The sequence below is a fragment of the Remersonia thermophila genome, chromosome 2 (genome assembly GCF_042764415.1).
Source record: "Remersonia thermophila strain ATCC 22073 chromosome 2, whole genome shotgun sequence".
Lineage (NCBI taxonomy): Eukaryota > Fungi > Ascomycota > Sordariomycetes > Sordariales > Chaetomiaceae > Remersonia > Remersonia thermophila.
Genome location: NC_092218.1, coordinates 4,083,596 through 4,097,224, shown reverse-complemented (window position 1 = coordinate 4,097,224; position 13,629 = coordinate 4,083,596). Strand labels below are relative to the sequence as shown.

At 60.2% G+C, this 13,629-nt stretch overlaps 5 protein-coding genes across 5 annotated transcripts; 2 read left to right on the top strand and 3 right to left on the bottom strand.

Moving 5' to 3' along the window:
- Positions 1 to 378: 378 nt before the first annotated feature.
- Positions 379 to 2,661, bottom strand: VTJ83DRAFT_2579 (uncharacterized protein; the record flags this gene model as incomplete). The annotated part of the gene is made up of 4 exons (XM_071008864.1): positions 379 to 1,863; positions 1,949 to 2,078; positions 2,164 to 2,333; positions 2,434 to 2,661. 4 exons carry the CDS (start codon positions 2,659 to 2,661, stop codon positions 379 to 381), a joined length of 2,013 nt encoding a protein of 670 aa, XP_070869119.1.
- Positions 2,662 to 3,647: 986 nt separating this feature from the next.
- On the bottom strand, positions 3,648 to 3,977 carry VTJ83DRAFT_2578 (uncharacterized protein; the record flags this gene model as incomplete). The annotated part of the gene is made up of 1 exon (XM_071008863.1): positions 3,648 to 3,977. One exon carries the CDS (start codon positions 3,975 to 3,977, stop codon positions 3,648 to 3,650), a length of 330 nt encoding a protein of 109 aa, XP_070869118.1.
- Positions 3,978 to 4,708: 731 nt separating this feature from the next.
- Positions 4,709 to 5,822, top strand: VTJ83DRAFT_2577 (60S ribosomal protein uL2; the record flags this gene model as incomplete). Its single annotated transcript, XM_071008862.1, has 4 exons — positions 4,709 to 4,720; positions 4,915 to 5,443; positions 5,534 to 5,631; positions 5,697 to 5,822. The coding sequence occupies 4 exons, from the start codon at positions 4,709 to 4,711 to the stop codon at positions 5,820 to 5,822; spliced, it is 765 nt and encodes a 254-aa protein (XP_070869117.1).
- Positions 5,823 to 6,696: 874 nt separating this feature from the next.
- Positions 6,697 to 8,098, top strand: VTJ83DRAFT_2576 (uncharacterized protein; the record flags this gene model as incomplete). Its single annotated transcript, XM_071008861.1, has 4 exons — positions 6,697 to 6,748; positions 6,956 to 7,414; positions 7,488 to 7,983; positions 8,059 to 8,098. 4 exons carry the CDS (start codon positions 6,697 to 6,699, stop codon positions 8,096 to 8,098), a joined length of 1,047 nt encoding a protein of 348 aa, XP_070869116.1.
- Positions 8,099 to 9,329: 1,231 nt separating this feature from the next.
- Positions 9,330 to 12,560, bottom strand: VTJ83DRAFT_2575 (uncharacterized protein; the record flags this gene model as incomplete). The annotated part of the gene is made up of 4 exons (XM_071008860.1): positions 9,330 to 11,302; positions 11,365 to 12,230; positions 12,297 to 12,410; positions 12,487 to 12,560. 4 exons carry the CDS (start codon positions 12,558 to 12,560, stop codon positions 9,330 to 9,332), a joined length of 3,027 nt encoding a protein of 1,008 aa, XP_070869115.1.
- Positions 12,561 to 13,629: the final 1,069 nt, after the last annotated feature.

Below are 13,629 nucleotides of genomic sequence, written 5' to 3'. Positions count from 1 at the left end.
AATCTATATATTACGTCTCTAGGATCCAGAGTGCCGTCATCCTATCCTCTGTAACTTGCTCCGTGCACAGATGAAGTAGCCGTGTCTCCGCGACCAATGGTCGATCATTACCCTGAGCTCAGGTGTCTGATGCGGACGAAGACGTACATAAATCAACGCCACGGCTTTCCCACGCTGCATCGCCCCGAAAGCTCTGTTTCCGAATGTAAACAATACATCAGCCGGACGCGGCATCATCATCATGCCCGTGGAGCTGGAGGAAACGATCGAGCCAGTATCTTCAAGCCACGGCTCCCAACTCCATCCGCGCTTCGCCACAGTAGCCACACATACGCCCTGACAACGCCAACATTCCTCTCGGCGGCCCAGACGGGTTCGTCACTCCGCCGGGATGCTCTCAACAGGCCGAGGCAGCGTCCTTGGGACCTCCGGAGTTCCCCGAATCGCCAGGCAGCTGGCCTGTTCGCTCTTGGGCGTCGGCGGTGAGTTGGCCGGCGGGGCATCTACCATCGCTTTGTCTTCGTCATCGCCGCCGCTCGGCTTCTCCCCGGTGGCCTCCGCCGGCTGTTGCTGCTCCGGGTGACCAGCCTCGGTAGAGACAGCTGCCTGCTTCGTCGCCACGGAGATCTCCTCGGCCGCGGGCGCCTCAGGCTCCTCTGCCACCACGGGGCCCGCCGGCGTGGCCGGGCCGGCGCTCGTCGCCACCTCCGAGTCCTCGCTAATAACAATGTTGCGGCGCGCGTGCGTCGCCCGGGGATGTTTGTGCACCTGGTCCACGCCAGTCGCCGGTGGCGGGCCGGGGATCTGGCGCACCTTGTTGCCTTCATCGAACGTGACGCGAACGGGGAAGGTGAAGACCAGGCTCCGCTTCCGGCCTTTGTTGTTGGCCTCGGACAGCTCCTCGTCCTCGTCGGCAAGCTCGTCCTCCTCGAACTCCTCGTCGTCCTCTTCCGACTCTTCAGGCACGTGCTCATCCCCCTCTTCGTCCTCATCGTCGCCGAAGTCGGGCTCGCTGCCCTCTTCCTCGTCCGACTCGAACTCCTCGCTCTTCCGCTTCTTCCTCGTACCCGTGGAAGACCAACCGTTCATGCCGTGGTTGGCCGCGGCAGAGCGCTGAGGCCGCCCGGCGCGGTTGACCTTGGCCGGAGCATCGTCGCCGTCGCCTTGCACGCTCGTCGGGGCGCTCGGGGCGCCGGCGCTGCTGGCGTTGTCGGCGGCCGCGGTGGCTGCGCCGGCGTTGAGGCGGGTGGGGGCACGAACCGTGCGACCGCTGGCCGTGGTAACGGACGCGGCAGGCTCGGAAGGGGTGTGGTTGCGCGTGTTGCGCGTTGAGCGGCGCAGGCCGGTAGAGTCGGACTCGAAGTCGACCTCGTCGTCGGAGAAGGTGTATTTGACGCGCTTTCCGCGGGTGCGGCCCTCGTAGAGCGAGAAGCCGGGCTCGGGCCGCCGGAACCGCTCCTTTTGCATCTGCCGATACTCGCGCCGGCGACGCTTCTCCTCCGTCGCCTCGAACCGCGGGATGCTGTTCTCGATCCGCTTGGCAAACTGTTTGGCCTTGGGCCCGCCGTCCTGCGTCTCGAGCTTGTTGGCGAGCGCCCGGAGATCGTCGATACTGCCGGCCACGCTCCACCAGGTCCGGTTGATGCCAGCCGGGTTGCTCTCGCGGTAGACGCGGAACGACGTGTCGTCATTACCCTCGATCAGGAAGTAGCGCCGCTTGTCGCCGTCACTGCCCCAGGGCTGCACGCTGAGCGGGATGTTAAGATCGTCCTCGTGCCGATTCTTGTACGTTTGGCTGATGATGGTCCGGATGGCGTCCGACGACGAGAGGGTCCAATGGATAAGCGTTCGCAACAGCGTGAGCTACGGGGCAAGCAAGCACGCGTTAGCGGCTGGTCTGACTCGAGGCCTGAGCGGCCAGGAAAAGTTGAAAAGAAGTCGTACGTACCCGTTGCACAGGCGTCATCGAGGTAAAGGTGGCATTTCCCGCCAGCGGGCTCTCGCCCTCCCAGTCCTTCGGCCACTGCCCCTTGTGCGACTGGATAGCCTCTTCCAGCGCACGATTGTAATGCCCGGCTCTATGTAATTCCGCATGTCAGCCTGCCGGGTTCGGCGATGGTTTTTTTTTCTTTGGCATCAGCGGGGCGTTTCGTGGGTACGCACTTGACATCCTGTTTGCGGTTGAGCAGCAAGCTCAGCAGGGCGCAGAGAAAGTTCTCGACGCGCTGGCCGGGGATCGGTTCGACCACGTCACGCTCGAGCTCTTGCGGACCGAAATTCTGGAGATTCTTGGAGAAGGCTTCGGTAAAACGGGCGCGGAACATTACAATGAACTGCGGCGACCCAAACGTTAGCTCGATGGTCTTGATATCTGGGGCGCGAAGTCTCGCGTCGCCGCCGCGTGGCGACGCGAAGCAGGGTGAAACCACGTACGGCAATGTCTGGATTGTCGGCCAACACGTATTCATGCGGTGGTGACGGCTCCCGCTTGGGCCTAGGAGGCGTCTTCTCCCTGGGTTCGAGGGCCGGGTTCTTGTCGACCTTGTGGAAGAATTTCAGGATGCCGTGGCGCTCTTCCAATTGAATGTCGGAATCGTCATCCGAGGGAGGCTCCGAGAGCGACGACAACGACGAAAGCTCGGAAGAATCATCGTCGGCCATTTTGAGGTGGTTGTAGTGGGTTGGGTCGTGGGCGCGTGCTGCGAGACGTGTTTTTTTGCTGGGGGTTGAGGCTTGGGCACGCGAGGTGGAGGAGGGAAAGTTGAGGGAGCACTTTAGCTTGGATGGAGATATGGATACGGATCGGCTGCAACAAATTATTACGTGCCCGACCGTCGACGGCCAAGGGCCCTCCCCAGCTTACCACCCGGGCCCCGGGGAAACTTAAACTTGATAGGCTCATTATCAACCTTGACTACACCGACTACATGCCAGATCCAACTTTCCCACCGCGAGCAAGGCTGCTGCTCTCAGCAGACAGGCAGACACGCCGCGGTCCGCGACCCATCGGGAGTTTCTGCCGTCTTTCAGCATGCGCCCCATGAAATCCACAGCCCCCAACCCATCGCCACCCGTTTCCACGTTTGCATCTCCGCACACCTGGTGTCGAACTTGCCAGCCGACACGTTCATCGACAGGATCCAGGCACCAGGAGCCATGGAGGTCGCCCTTTGCACTGGTAACCGGGGGGCTGGGTCCCCATGGGGCGCCGTGACTGTTTGCCGTCCACTTTTTGTCCAAGAAGCTCGCCGTCGTGCCCTTTCTCAATCTCGTGGAACAGCGCAAAGCGCCGGCGAAGGGCAGGCTGCCGTGGGTGGCGCAACAGTGGACAGCGATGTCCGCCGTCAACACCGGGGGGTTGCGTCCGCCTTTGGGCCCAACTCAAGCATCTCCATCATGACGTGGTAACCAGCCAATGTCGATGCCATGAGGGCGGTGGTGACCGTACCTTGCAGGCCGGGCGCCAACATCCGTTGCAGCGGCCGCGGTCAGACTGGGCTTTGCCTGCAGCCGTCAGAACCACGGTTCGATGACTCTTTTTGCCAGAGGCGTTCTGCTTTCTCCCTGGATTGAACGTTGAACCATGAGTGCGAAAGAGCAATCAGGCGACACTTGTCATGGGGCTTTGAAGGAGACTGCGGCCCCCCTCAAAAAAAGAAAAGGGCCAAATGCAAGCAGAAAAAGAGCTTTGCGCCACGCCCAACGCAGGAAGCCCGTTTGAGGCTATTCCAGCGTCTCGCGCCCCAACACAAGCGTGACGAGGGTTTCATTGACGCCAGACCGCATCGCTCGCGGTTTTCGGGCGCCAGGCTTCCCCGGCTGCCCTTCCATCCATCGGCTGGCCTCAACTGCGGAGTGCTCCGAGGCTCGCTTTCGGCCAGGTCCGCAAAGTCCTGCAAGAGACACAACGGACCAAAACACGTGGGAAAGTTCGCGATTTGAAGCAACAGCGTTGAAAAGCAATGCGATGAGCCCATCAAAATAATAACAGCATTTCGTCCTAGAGATGAGTTAGTATGAAGGCCAGAAACGTTTGGCAAGAAATTCACAGCAGCGGTGGATCGTACAAATCCTCTCGGAGATGGTTGTCGGCAAGCGCTGGTGGTCAGATGGTGATGGCTCCTGGAGCGGGTTTCGTCGAGGTTGACAATCGGACGCGTGACGTGGAAATCAGATCCCGGCACTTCCCAGCCGCGGCGTGCGAGAGCAGGAGAGAAGAGCACAGGCCCTGTGCACGAAACGCCTTTCCGTGGGGATCACAAGGGAGAAGATTCGAAAATGCGGCTGTCAGATGCTCCATTTGAGACATGGAGCGTCATGATACCCGATCAGGGGCCATTCTGTGGTGGCAGAAGTCCCGAGTCATCGCTTGGGTTGCGAGGCGGGAGATGGCTGGCGGCTGGCTGTCCTGTGACGGAGCCGTCGGGTTCATGGTTTCTCGTCATGCCCCACCAGCCCGCCCCAACGTCCTTACGTCAGCTGGCAGCAGGGGTCAAGTCAAGGCTCGGCTGCGCCACAACCATCACTCCCTTCCCCCGCCTTAGGGCACCTGTGAGCCACACGGATTAGCTGTGGCTTGCGCATCCACACAGAAATTTGGAAAAATATCGCCTTCACTTTCTTGAAGCTCCGCGTGCCGCAACCCTCAACCACCAGCAACCATTGAGTCAACCCATCACTTCCACGTTCTCAAGGTAGGAAGGCAACGATGGGTCGCGTCGTAAGTATACCCTGCTTCTTCAGTTCCGAATGCCATCAATCGATCCAGCACCGAGACCTCGACTTCGACGGCAACCTCGAGTTCAACCGACGGACCGACGACCGGCCCTGCCGGATTCGACGAAGATGACGGATGCGATCGAGGGCCGATGGAGTTTGAATGGCTTGGACTGACGGTTTGATTCTCGAATTCAGATCCGCAACCAGCGCAAGGGCGCCGGCAGCATCTTCACTGCCAACACGCGTCTGCGCAAGGCCCCCGCCAAGTTCCGCAGCATCGACTACGCCGAGCGCCATGGCTACATCCGGGGTATCGTGAAGGAGATCATCCACGACCCCGGCCGTGGTGCCCCTCTCGCCCGCGTCGTCTTCAAGTCGCCCTACCGCTTCAAGCAGATCACCGAGACCTTCATCGCCAACGAGGGCATGTACACGGGCCAGTTCATCTATGCCGGCAAGAACGCCGCCCTGACCGTCGGCAACATCCTCCCGCTCGCCTCGGTCCCTGAGGGTACCGTGGTTTCCAACGTCGAGGAGAAGGTCGGCGACCGTGGTACTCTGGGCCGCACTTCGGGCAACTACGTCACCGTCATCGGCCACAACCCCGACGAGGGCAAGACCCGCATCAAGCTCCCCTCGGGCGCCAAGAAGGTCGTCCCCAGCAACGCCCGCGGCATGATCGGTATCGTTGCTGGTGGTGGCAGGACAGACAAGCCCCTCCTGAGTACGTGGACCTGCGCTCCGGCATGACCGTCAAGGGTCAGGCGTGGAAATCCGGCCGGACACAGAAGCTGACGGAGCATCATCATTACAGAGGCCTCTCGTGCCAAGCACAAGTTCTCCGTCAAGCGCAACCGCTGGCCCAAGACTCGCGGTGTTGCCATGAACCCGGTTGACCATCCTCACGGTGGTGTAAGTGCCCAGCGACCAGAGACTGAGAAACTGAACGCGGGATATCTGACACGGCGGCTCTACAGGGTAACCATCAACACATCGGCAAGGCGTCGACCATCTCGAGGTTCGCCGCCCCTGGTCAGAAGGCGGGTCTCATTGCTGCGCGGAGGACGGGTCTGCTGCGTGGTACCCAGAAGACGAAGGAGTAAAGGCTTTCATGGTTCTACTACATCTGGGGCAAGGGGTTCATCGGGTTGCATTGGTCTTTTGCTGCTTTGTAGTTATGGGACTGCGAAGGCGGACGGGAGACTTGCTCATTTCTGCAAGCATCAGGGCCTTGGTGAAATGATAAAAAGATTCCCAACGCGCGGTCGGGACCGGGGGCCACTGTCGATGGGGGGCAATGTGCCCGGCCATCATCTCATACAGGGATATCACAAGGGGCAGCCGAGGAGGCCGTGCAATCCGGTGGACTTAGTCTTGAGGAACCAGCCAGAAAGCAAAATCATGCCTTGCTTCCGTGGCGGCAAGACGAAGCACCCATCATGGGATGTGACAAGTGAGCCAGGGGCAGGGTGAAGAGGCGGCCCGGAACACGATACAGCGCTCCGTGTCTACGGCATCGATGTAAACTCCAAGGTCGTCCGTGGGGAGGGGGGAGGGGGGGAGGAGGGGTGAAGTGAGGTTGCCCCTGACGTCAATGAACCCATGGAGCAAGCTTTATCTTGTGACCAACGTCGTGATAGAGAAGTGGGAGGGATCCGATTGCCAATCCCACGATCAGCTCCCGTCGTCATGTTTCGAACGGCATGGACAGCCTGCTGGAGGTCCGGTCTGGTCCGGCCAAGCGCATTTTCGTTTCCGGCGAAAGTGGCAGGGCATGCCGCCGATGGCGGGACCGCGCTCGGCGGCGTGGGATGCCTCTCCGACCCCGCCATTTTTCTGCCCCACCTCGCTCATTCTCATTCTTCTTATTCTGTGACATTGTCTTTCACAGCCCGCATTGCCCTTAGAACCTGCATCTCTTTCCGTCTTCTTCTTCTTCACAGCAACTTGTCCCAGCGCCGCCGGCTGCTCAGCACAATGGCACAGACCAAGGAGTTCAGACTGCTCTGTTTGGAGAATCCTCTCCTGGGTAGGTAGAAAAAAAAAAAAAGGAAATCTCAATATCTGAAGTTGGAAAGGGGTGTTCTTCATGGGATTCCTCATGGGATTCCTCATGGGGTTCCTCATGGGGTTCCTCATGAGGTTCCCAGCTTCCTCTCCTGAGGAGGAGAAGATGGATGACCCGTCGCGGAAATGAATTGCCCTCCCCAGACTGACGTGCCTTGTCCTTTCCCAGACATCCAGGCCTTTGGCGACGAGGCCCTGCTTCAAAAGTACGGCCTCAAGGCCAACGATGCCATCCTGGCCGAGCCCCAGCACCAGGAGATCTTTGAGGACCTCCTCAACAACTACGATGCCAAGCTGATCGCCGGCGGCGCCGCCCAAAACACGGCCCGCGGCGCCCAGTACATCTTGCCGCCCAACAGCGTCGTCTACCTTGGCGGTGCCGGCGACGACAAGTACGCCGCCATCCTGCGCGACGCCTGCAAGCAGGCCGGCCTGCGCGTCGAGTACCGCGTCGACCCCAAGGTGCCCACGGGCCGTTGCGGCGTTGTCATCACCGGCCACAACCGCAGCATGTGCACCGAGCTCGGCGCCGCCAACCACTACGATCTCGAGCACCTGAAGCGCCCGGATATCTGGGCGCTTGTTGAGAACGCCGAGGCCTACTACGTCGGCGGCTATCACTTCACTGGTAAGATTCGCCCTCCGCTGGGCCATGACTCCTGCCTGGTTATCAAGTCGCTAACGCCTCCTCTTCCCTCCAGTCTGCCCTCCGGCCATTATGGAGCTCGCCAAGCAAGCCGCCGAGCACAACAAGCCCTTCATCCTGTCCCTCTCGGCTCCCTTCATCCCGCAGTTCTTCAAGGACCCTCTTGACGAGTCGGCCCCCTACTGGGACTACGTCATCGGCAACGAGACCGAGGCCGCCGCCTACGCCGAGTCGCACGGCCTCGGCACCACCGACGTCAAGGAGATCGCCAAGGCGCTGGCGAACCTGCCCAAGATCAACACGCAGCGCAAGCGCGTCGCCATCATCACCCAGGGCACCGAGCCCACCATCGTCGCCGTCCAGGGCGAGGAGCAGGTGACCGAGTACCCTGTGCACCCCATTCCCAAGGAGGAGATCAACGACACCAACGGTGCTGGCGATGCGTTTGCCGGCGGCTTCTGCGCCGGTGTTGTGGAGGGCCGCCCGCTCGCCGAGTGCGTCGATATGGGCCAGTGGCTTGCTAAGCTCAGCATCCGGGAGCTGGGTCCCTCGTAAGTTTCTTTCCTCGGTCAACACTCGCGGGGAGGCAGGGGAGCGTCGTGACTGACCAGACATGCAAACAACAGGTACCCCTTCCCCAAGCAGGCCTACACCGGCAAGCAGTAAGCCTGACAAGGCAAGCTAGAGCACCAAGAGGCACTCGACTCAACTGGAGATGCCGAGGGAGTGAAGCAGTTGGTTGATCCATGATCCCCATAATTATCACCTGAGAGAAACACGGAGAGGACAAAGGAAGTTCCACCTTCCAACATTTTGCAGCAGGGTAGGCGTTGAATGGCATGGCACACAACGGGCAACGAAAGCGTTACATGTACAGGCATGGCGGGCAGTTAGACGGGGCAGGTTTCAACAACGGCGAAGGACGGCATGATTGTTGGTCACAGCATCGCAGCTTTGTGATTGGCGTGTATCTTACCCATCGCAAAAAGCATTCCGCATCTCCATGTGAATGAATGAATCCGGTTGAGATGTGGACAAGAGAGATATCCGACCGTCTGCCGCCGTGTTCTAGACATGAACTTGTTGGAGGTTAGGTCTCCTCTTTTGGCCAGAGTCATGCCCAGTCTGCCACCGTAGTAACCCATCGAGACCATCAGCATCGCAGACACATCGTGGAGGTTCTCACGGTGTTGCCGAGGCAGGGAGGCGACTTGGTTCGCTGTAACTCATTGCTTGGATTTCCATTCTGTGTCAAAACAGAAGACAGAAGAGAAAAAAAAATAAACTAAAAATGAACATGTTAAACATAACGAGCGAATGAAAGAGAGAGGCGGAGGGATAAACCCTTCCCGCAACCATTTCTGCTCGCTGCCGCCGCCGCCCACCGCCCACCGCCGCCGCCGCCGCTGCTGCTGCTGCAACATTGTTCTCGGGGAGCCTTCTGGAAATTCCACGGCATCTCTTCCACCCTCCCTCCTCCCGTCCTGCCCAAAATGACAAAAAGCCAAAGGCGGCGAAGGCAAAGGATGAAAGACAAAAGCTCAACACTTGGTGCACGCCATCCACTCCCACTCCATCTCACCCCCTCCCCCCCCCCCCCCCCGGCTTCATTTCGGCCTGCCTCCTGTCAGTCAAGAGACGCGTTCTAGCAACAAGTGCCGGCTCAGGGTCATCCCGTGCCTGGCATCTCGCACCCTGCTCGCACCCATCGCTGCTTCTGCTGCTTCCCGCCCTCACGATTGCCACTGCCGATGGCCGCAGCTGCTGGCAAGCTAGTAGCGGGCGTAAAAGCCAGGGACTCGGGCTTTGTTTTCCGGCTCGGTCAAGCGGTCTGTCCGTCCGCGTCCCGAACTCCAGCCGGTTTACCTGCTCTTCCAAGGGTTATGGCACCTCCTCCTCAACCCGCCGGCTGTTGTTGCCCATAAGGCTGCTGCTGCTGCTGCTGCTGATAGTTGTTCGGCAGGGCCTGCGTCTGCTGCTGGTGCTGCTGTTGACGGCCTCCGTTCCAGGAGCTCGTGAAAACGGGGGCAGCCTGCTGACGGGTCAAGGCGGCCGCGTAGCCGCTGCTAGCGTAGGTGGCGACAGCAGGAGGTGGCGAAGTTGTACCGAGGTGGGTAGTCTGCAAGAGTGGTGACTGGGCGGCAGCGGAGAAGGGAACGGCGCCGTTGTTTGCGGGCACGCCCCAAGGGCTGTTGGCGGTGGAAAGACTCGACGAGTTCGCCGCGAAGTTGAAGGTCGAGAACGGGGAATGGGGAACCTGGCCTGTGGTGGTCTTCCACGGGGTGTCAGGCGGACCCCAGATGTTCTTCTGCTGGGAAGCGAGAGAGGCCTGCTGCTGCTGTGGGGATATCCAGGCGTTAGCGGCCGTGGTGGACCACCCGTCAGCAGGGCTCTGGTGACCGTGTTGAGACGGCCCGGGACCGTTGGAGCCCAGGTCTAGGTTCCGAAGCGCCTGGACTTGGTCGTCCAAGGGACGCGAAAACCCCGAGCTATCGGTCCTCCGGTGAGCTTGGGACGTTGGCAGACCGCTAACAGGGGCTTGCACGGCTGCGTGTCCCGAGCTAGAGGGCCGTAGTCCAGCATCGCCTGCACCACCCCAACCAGGTTGTGGTCCACCGATGCTTGGGTTTCTCAAAGCCGACCCGACGGGTTCCGGGTTGTAGAAGTAGTTCCACGGAAGACCTGGAAATGCCTTTGCACCGTCGGAACCAGGAGCGGGGCTCATCGATGTCGAGGTCCTGAAGGCTTGCGCCACGCCCGAGGAATCCATCCCGTACGGGCTGGCATGGGAAGGGTGTCTCATGGGCGTTTTCGGCTCAGGGACGAGGGCGGCCTCTGGCGGGTTGATAAAATCGTTAAGGATATTGAAGAGCTGTTTCTCGATGGGAAACTCGGCTGTTGGCACGGCCTGCGTTGGCGCCGCCGCCGCCACCGGAGGTTGTTGAACGGTCACTGCCAGAGGTTGGCTGGGGCCGGTGCCATTGCGGGCCCCAGCTCGCGAACCGCGACGCAAATTCGGGCCATAAAACTCGTTATCCTCCGAGAGCTCGTTAGACTCGCAAGGACTTGGAGCGGGCATTGGCGGTTTCACGACGCGCTCGACAGCCGCCGGCACCGGAGCGGCGGCGGGAGGCTGCTCTGCCGGGGCGCGTTGGGCCGGTTGCGGCTGAGCCGGTTCGGGTTGAGCGGCAGCAGGCTTGCCATTCTCAAGGTAGACGAACCTCGTGAGCTCCCTCGAGCCCTTCGTAACCGTGGTGGTGGTGAAGGGAAACACGGATTTCGCATCGGAGATGTCTAGAGCGCAAAGGATGATATCCAGGGCGCGGGTGAAGTTGATGTCGTTCTCCGTTGCGTCGTTGGCAGTGGGGACATCCTCACGTCGCGGCTTGGGCTTGCGGGTGAATGCGTCGTAGGAGAGCTGGCACCCATCGCTCATGTTGGGTCCGTTGAGGCATTCGATGCTCAGGGTCATTTCGTCTTCTGGGAAACGCCACGAGACCGGAGTGCCCAGTGGTGGTTCGGAGCCGAGCAGCTCGAACAGGAGCGAAAGAGTCGCGCTTAGGGTTGCCGACATGGCCCCGAACTGCGGTTCGAGATGGGGCCGGAAGGTCATGAGGGTCGCAGCATACGAGCAAAGCCAGGCCATATAGATGCGCAGCAGCGGGAGGGCCCTGCTGAATGCAGGCGTGAAGCTGGTTGCCGTGTCTCCTTGGGCAGAGGACTTATCGGTTCCGGTAGGCGTCTCAGCGCTCCTGCGCTTGATCAAATCGGCAGCTTCTCTGCTGAGGAGATCGGCGATTACATGGATGGTGCGTAGGTTTCGGACGAGGATGAACTGACAAGTCCTGGAGCCCTCCTCTGTCCATTTCTCTGCTCTTTGTTAGCGGGGACCCAAGGGGGGTCTTTTGTAAAGGCTTCGGGGCGCGGCTTACTGTTAAGCTTCTTCAGGGCGGCAATATACGCAGCGATGTTGATGAGGACCACCTTGAGCAAGTCCGTCTCTGACTCATAACCAGATCCGGTCCTGATGGCGAGGGCGAGCCGATGATCGACTTCGGTCTCGAGCTCCTTGCGCTCGGTGAACTCCTTGCCTTGGTGGTAAAAGGCATGGAGCTTGACAAACCACGTCAACAAGGCGTGCTTCGTTGGGAGGGGTTTGTTCTTGAGAAGCTCCCTGAATTCGCGATCCAAGTTCCGGGACGCGTTGGGGTGCGGGCGAGGACAGGCGAGAGACCGGTAAAGGTGGTAGATGACCTCAAGGTGGCTCTCCGTTTCGAGGTAGATCACTCCGCTTTGGTGGTAGCCAAAGCCGGACTCGGGCATGAGCTCACTGGCGAGCGAGTAGTAGGTGAGAGCGTTCTCCCACTTCCGGTCCTTGGACCGGAGCAGCGTGCGGTATCGAGCCAGATCACCGAGATAGATAAGCGTCATGTGGCACGACTCGCGGACGGCATCTTCCAGCTTTGAAGCCGCGGCGTCGACCTTGTCTTTGTCCGGCACGATCATCTCCTCGATCCCGGCGCCGTTGGCGATGCGCTTCAGGTCCTTCATGTCGTACCGGGCGCAGACCCGCTGGAGATAGCCCCTGTAGAAATACTGGGACGTCTTGAGGTAGTTCGCGTAGACCTTTTCCAGCTTCCGGCGCAGAACAACATTGTCGGAAGCGTGAAGCGTCGAAAGCACCCTCCGGTAGGCCTGGGTGACCAGGGTGTGGGTGTTCCAGAGGGCATCCTCTGCTCCTTTCTCGAGGGCCGTACGCAGGTCGGTCCAGATGGTTTGGATACAGGCGAGACGGTAGCTAAGGACATGCCGGGTTAGTTCCGCCATCGTGCCGACGTGCCAGCCAATGTCGATGCCCGCTTACTTTTCCATGAGCTTTTCGACCTTTTCGAAACGGGCCATCTCTGTCGTGCCTGGCTCGGCGGTCTTGATGAGGTCGAGCTCTTTCTGGATGGCGGCGCGCAGTTTCTGGGCGACCCTGCAGAGCTGCGTCAGCGGATGCTCCTCAGGAAGCAAAGCAAGTCGGCATGGGAGAGGGAGGCCGGAGTTCTCACTTCCAGGTATCGTTGGCCGATGGCATGGCCGCAGCAGGCGCTGTGCCGGCGGTCGTCGAACCGGTGGACGCCATTGTCTGCCTGGTCCGCTGCCGTCGTCGAAGCGAAATAGGCTATGTACAGGCAGGCAAAGCAGGCAGCAGAAGTAACGTGTCGGGTCGGTGGGAGAGAAGTCGGCGCGCGGTTAGGCGAATGCGAACAGGCGACGGCCCAGGTCACACGCAGCAGAGACAAGCAGTGGACGGCGCAGTCGGTCCATAACTCGATGTCCTGTTCGAATCGCAGTCGCACGGGCTGCGACGGCCGCCGACGGTGACGCTATGATAGCTATGACCGCCGACGGTGGTGCTATGGGAGCTTGGACGATCTTGACGGCGACTGCGAGGAGGGGTGCTGCGGCGTTCGGCAAGCGGTTGTGTGGCAAGTGATGAGCGCATTGGGAGAAGAGTTTGGGTTTCGACGTCGGAATGTCATGCAGCTGTGCACTGCCGTCGGCCAGCAGGTTTCGATCGAGATACCGACGGGAGGAGAATGCGACGAGAAAAATGCGCAGCCAAAGAGGCGCAAAAGTCTCAAGGCATGTCCTCGATCAGGTCCTCAAAAATTCCAAGAGGAGCAGATGTTGGCACTAGACTGGGCCGGACCCCCCCCCCCCCCCTCCGGTCCCTCCACACCAAAGCCGGACGTCACTTTCACTGGCCCATCGAAGCTCAGGACCCCTGCCCTTCCGAACAACGGCAAGCCCATGAGGCCAATCGCGTGCTGCACAGTGGGACGAGGGACATTTAAGCTTCTGAGTGTAAACAGCGAACTTCCAATCTCTTGCATCTTCAAGCCGAACAGCTAGGGGCATGAGCAGCCCGATTACATCAGGTTGCATCAAACTCAAAGGATCGTACAACAAGTCGAATCCAAGGACCTTGTGATGCACATCCGTGGCAGCATCGTACCTCGCACAAATCACACCTAGGCAGAGTCACATGAGCTCCCCGTTCTGAGAGGGCGGTCCCATTTGGAAGTCTCCCTCGCTTTCCGGTCCCTGTACCCAACTTACACGCCGCTGAACGACACGACCACAGCCCACGGCACCTCCGGCGAGCCACATAATCACTTGAATGTAACTTGTCCAGCCGTCCAATCCTC